The sequence below is a fragment of the Poecilia latipinna genome, unplaced genomic scaffold (genome assembly GCF_001443285.1).
Source record: "Poecilia latipinna isolate Pla-1442-1.1 unplaced genomic scaffold, P_latipinna-1.0 Scaffold35, whole genome shotgun sequence".
Taxonomy (NCBI): domain Eukaryota; kingdom Metazoa; phylum Chordata; class Actinopteri; order Cyprinodontiformes; family Poeciliidae; genus Poecilia; species Poecilia latipinna.
The window spans coordinates 58,168-62,874 of record NW_015112651.1 but is presented as its reverse complement, the minus strand read 5'-3'; the positions used below and the strand labels follow the sequence as shown (position 1 = coordinate 62,874).

General features: G+C 37.8%; 2 protein-coding genes across 2 annotated transcripts in view; both read left to right on the top strand.

Moving 5' to 3' along the window:
• The window catches only part of LOC106953749 (C-type mannose receptor 2-like), an 11,258-nt gene extending 9,125 nt beyond the window's left edge, over positions 1-2,133 (top strand). Inside the window, exon 2 of the mRNA XM_015042734.1 lies at positions 1,622-2,133. Within this exon, the coding sequence (XP_014898220.1) occupies positions 1,622-2,133 (512 nt within the window). The remainder of the gene's footprint in view (positions 1-1,621) is intronic.
• Positions 2,134-3,891: 1,758 nt separating this feature from the next.
• Positions 3,892-4,707, top strand: part of cdca7b (cell division cycle associated 7b) — an 8,698-nt gene continuing 7,882 nt past the window's right edge. The window contains exon 1 of the mRNA XM_015042841.1: positions 3,892-4,086. Coding sequence (XP_014898327.1) covers positions 4,069-4,086 — 18 coding nt within the window. The 5' untranslated portion in view covers positions 3,892-4,068. The remainder of the gene's footprint in view (positions 4,087-4,707) is intronic.

The following is a 4,707-nucleotide window of genomic DNA, read 5'->3' as shown; positions in this document are numbered from 1 at the left end:
GAACTTCAAGTGCTTTTCCTCTTGCACTCTTAGTCTTTTGGAAGATTCCTCTCTTCCATAGTAAACCAATTCCGGTTTGTTGTATCTTTGCCTAAATCAGAGGTTCCCAAACTGTGGGGCGCGCCCCCTAGGGGGGGTGCCGTGTCATTGCAGGGACAATCCACATATTCATGCTTCCATTTTAGCTTTCAAGATGAAGCCAAGATGCACCCCTACACCCCAAAAAAACCCCTTGAAGTATAGAAAACAAAACATATTCTGGAGATGTATGTTAGCCTTTACTTTTTTACTTGTCTCAGAGTGACTGCAACAGCACCCCTGTCTTTTACAGTTCACTAGTTACTATGTAGTAGTCAACCAGACTATCACAATGACCTTTGCTTCAAAGAATAAAACCATTAAAGTCTGTCAAATGAATATGTTTAACACGTATTAAGTTTTTTCAGCGCAAATACAGTAAATAAATCCATAAATTGAAAGACAGCAATGCTGTCTCAATCTCCTGTAACAGTGGTTTTCCATGTTTGTCCTCAGGATTCACTACTCTGCATGGTTTAGGACTCTTCACACCTGATTTGAATAAATGGTTGATAAATGGGCTTCTGCAGCACTGAGTTGATGCAGTCATTTGATTCAGGTTTGCTGGGGCAGAGGAACGTCTAAAACGTTAAGGACAGTGGGCTCTAAACACCAGGATTGAAAAAAAAACTGTACAAGCACAGAGAAGAAGCATTTTCCTGATTTCTGACTCTTGTTCAAATGTAGCTCAGCTACAGCTTACATTACTTAGTAGTTGAGCTACAGTTTTAAAGGGGGAATGCAGCAGTCTTTGTCTCTATCAACTGCAGAGTTACACAAACATATTTTGGTTATTATCAAATCCTACATATTTTGTCCATGCTGTTGTCATGTTCAAAGAACTTTTTGATGAAAATATTTCTGTATTACAATGTCAAAATGTATGTGTTTTCTTTCCTTGTTTGTGCAATGCCAAGATTTGTTTTAAGCTGTAAACTTAAATTCGATTTAGTGCTGTTTCCTAGCCACTAGAGGGCAGCAAGAGCATTCAGTAAAACAGTGTTAGGACTATTATTTATATGAAGTAATTTCTTCTTTTTTTCTTTCACCTTTGAATTAAAGAGAATTAATATATACATACAATCTAGAATTAGTTTATGACACAACACCTTTGTGTGTTACAGTCAGATTTTGCTTACAAAGTTTTAAAGGGGAGCAGGATCAGTATCTGGTGCACCCAAAATTTTAATAGCATTGTTTTGTTTTTTTTTCACCTTTTCTTCTTCTGCTGTGATGGCATCTGAAGACAAGTGAACTGAGATCTGATGCAAACTCCATCTGCATCTGATTTTTGAAAACATGTTTGTGTACACAACTGTGATAAGATAATACTTCCAAGGGAAGGAATCTGATAAAGAGTTTCTTTTAAAGGATAGTTTTTATGGGAAATCAAAACAAACATTAAAGTAGCTCATTAACAGGAACACGATAGACGCCCTTTCTGACGGATAAAAAAGAGAACAGGTGAACTCCTGTCTCTCCAGAACTCTTTTCAGCATCCACCCCTGCAGAACAACTCCAGCAAAACTCTGAAATCTCTCAGAATCAAGAACATCAGACTCCAAGATGATTTTGCTGTTCTTCATGTTTGGTCTCTCTCTGGCTGCTGAGGTTCCTTCAGACAGACAGGAGATGAAACTACAGCGGGGCGGCTGTCCCCCGTTCTGGTTCGGCTTCAATGAGCGCTGCTACAAGTACATCGCCACTTTGATGACCTGGGCTGATGCAGAGCAGCACTGTCTGACCCAAGGAGCCAACCTGGTGTCCATCCACAGTCTGGAAGAAGAGAACTTTGTCAAACTGCTGATCAGAAACTTTGATCCCGCTGAGGGAATCAACTGGATTGGACTCTCTGACGCTCAGAAGGATGGAACGTACTTCTGGTCTGATGGGTCTACTTTTACATTTAACTTTTGGGACACAGGTGAGCCAAATAATGCAGGAGGATCGGAACCGTGTGTGCACACAAATTCGGGCCCAGCCAGAAAATGGAACGATAGAACGTGTACAGTTCCACTATCCTTTGTTTGTAAACTTCGTCCATATTGTCAGTGACTGCTGAGACTTAAATTCTGAATCTGATCAGAAGTGATCAAACTAAACATGAGGAATGAAACATGGCAAATTTTCTTTACATTTTTTTTTCAGTTTGATTTTTATCATTATGACACAGTCCTTCTTTATGATGATTTTATTTAAATGTGTTGACCAGAAAATATCAATGCAAAATTTAAGATAATTTAACGCATATCACTGAAATTTTGTTTTTCTTCTGTGTATTAAAAAAATCTGAGCCATATAAAACTCGTATGAGATATTTTCAAGAGCTTGGTTAACTGCATAAGCAACATATGTTCAGTGTAGTTTGAACATATGTTTGCTAAATGTCTTTGCTAAATGTGTTTGACCAATCAAATTATACAAGATAAACTCTGTGAAACCTATTACTTTTCACATTACAGTCCTACCAGGCAGCAGCAACGTGACTTCTTATTTCTTTTATTCAATATGTATGTCATACATAAACAAATTCTTAACCATGTTCTGGTTTGGAGCGCTTTGTGAAACTATTATTGTTTTTAAATAGTGCTATATAAATAAAATGGCTTGACTTGACTGGAGCAGGTAGACATACTAAACCAAATGTGACAAAAAATTCATGTCCACTTACATTAAAAAAGAGAAATTGTAGAATATGGTGACCAAAAGAAAACATTCTCAAATTAAGACAGTAGCAGGGGTCTGAAAAGGAGAAGTGTTCTTCCTCAGCGAGAAAATTGGAGCAGTCTGCATACCAACAGCATCAGTCCAGGCATGCCCTAGATACCATGACCATGGGATTGATTTATACAAGTTGTCTTTGTGCAGAGATCAAACTACTGCCTGAAACAATGAAAACGAGGCCCTTGAGTATATTTTGTTATTGCACATTGATGTCATCAGTGGCTGATCACATTTCAATCCCTGTGATAAATCATCTGTAACTTTGTAAAGCCAGGAAAACACCTTTCTCTCAATTTGTCATCACTTATTCCGAATGGTTTGCTGGCTGATTCTTAAATAATTCATTTAGTTACCAAGACTAAGACTTTAAACTATGCATTACATAAAGTACAAAACAAAATTAAACAACAACAAAAAGAAAATCCCAAGGATCACGACACCTATGGTGCCTCTATATTTCCCTGAACTGTTCCCAGAGTTTTAATATCTACATGTCAACAAATCCTAGATACAGGTTTAAAAGAGGAGGTGAAAACTCCTTAAAATTAGTTTCTGGTGAAACAATCTGCTTTTGCATGTTAGAGCCTCACAGTCTGTCTTTTTATGAAACAACTTTCATGCAATGAGCTGTAGATCAGACGCATTTAAATGCATCACAAAGTTTTATTCTGTTTTTTTTTTTAGTAGTCTATTTCTAATAAATAAATTGTTGCTAGTGCTTTGTGAAGTGCTTTCAATCACTTGCTTTAAATGTGCCACAGAAATAGAGACTTGACGTTGTTCCAACATTCAGGTATCTAGAAGCAGGGCTTAAGAAATAGACGATGCATTTACAGAGTGTTGCCTTCGTGGTCGCATTTACATCATAAAGAAAAGATGTGATCGAGACTGGAGCTGTTGTTTAGGCCGAGGATCCTGGCCACCCCCACGTGCTGTTTCCGCGCGAAGCCGGACCGAACCATTCCGAGTTTAGGAGGGGAATCTGTGGGCTGACTTCTTCTTCAGGCTTGGAGAATCTGTACATGTATTTGAGATTTAGCTATACGTTTACTTATTTGTGAAATTGTAAATATGCTGGCAAGTTAGTTACGTTTCTGTGCAAAAAGAAAAGCACGCTTTACGTGTGCGCACGGCGACAACACGAGCCCCATTTTCTGTAACACTCTTGAGCGGGTCGGTTTTAAATCCACCTTTTTTCATTGATTTCATTTCATGAGCTTAAACTTTCTCTCCAGAAAACTTTAAGCTAAAGGAATAACCCCCAAAATGACCCTCAAGTCAGATGTAAGTACCCGAACCGCCATGTTGTTGGGTTTTTCTGTTCTTTACCGAAATGTAAGCCGTTGTATATTGTTTTTTTCTAACCACACCTCCACGAACGGCCCTGGATATCGTGGTTGTAAATAAGCTAGTACTTGTTTTAACCTCTGTTACCAAGTAATCCTATGGTTTGTTTTCAACTGCACTTTAAATGAACGTCCAGAAAGTATTTTTGCAAGTCTAAATGAAGGCGCTTATGTTTCGTGTTTAAAGGTTTTATTCGAACTTCAAACATGCATTTAAAGGAACTGCCTTTTTTATCTCTCAGATCTACAGTTGCAGTAAAATCATAGTTGGATAACGCTGCATGCATATTAATGCAGCAGCATACCACAAAATATTGCATTTCTCACCTGTGAGCTCAAACAAAACATCTTCTTATCCTGCTGTTTTTATTGATGACGCCACAAGAGGTACTAGGGATTTGTAAACAACTCATCTGTGTGAGTGATGGGCTGTACTGCAGCATGCTGATCCATTATAAGTGTCTACCAGATGATCATTTATTATCATTGGCTTTTTTTTTTTTTTTTTTTTTTTTTAAGAAAATGTTTTTTAGAACTTAAGAAACCCAACACACAAACC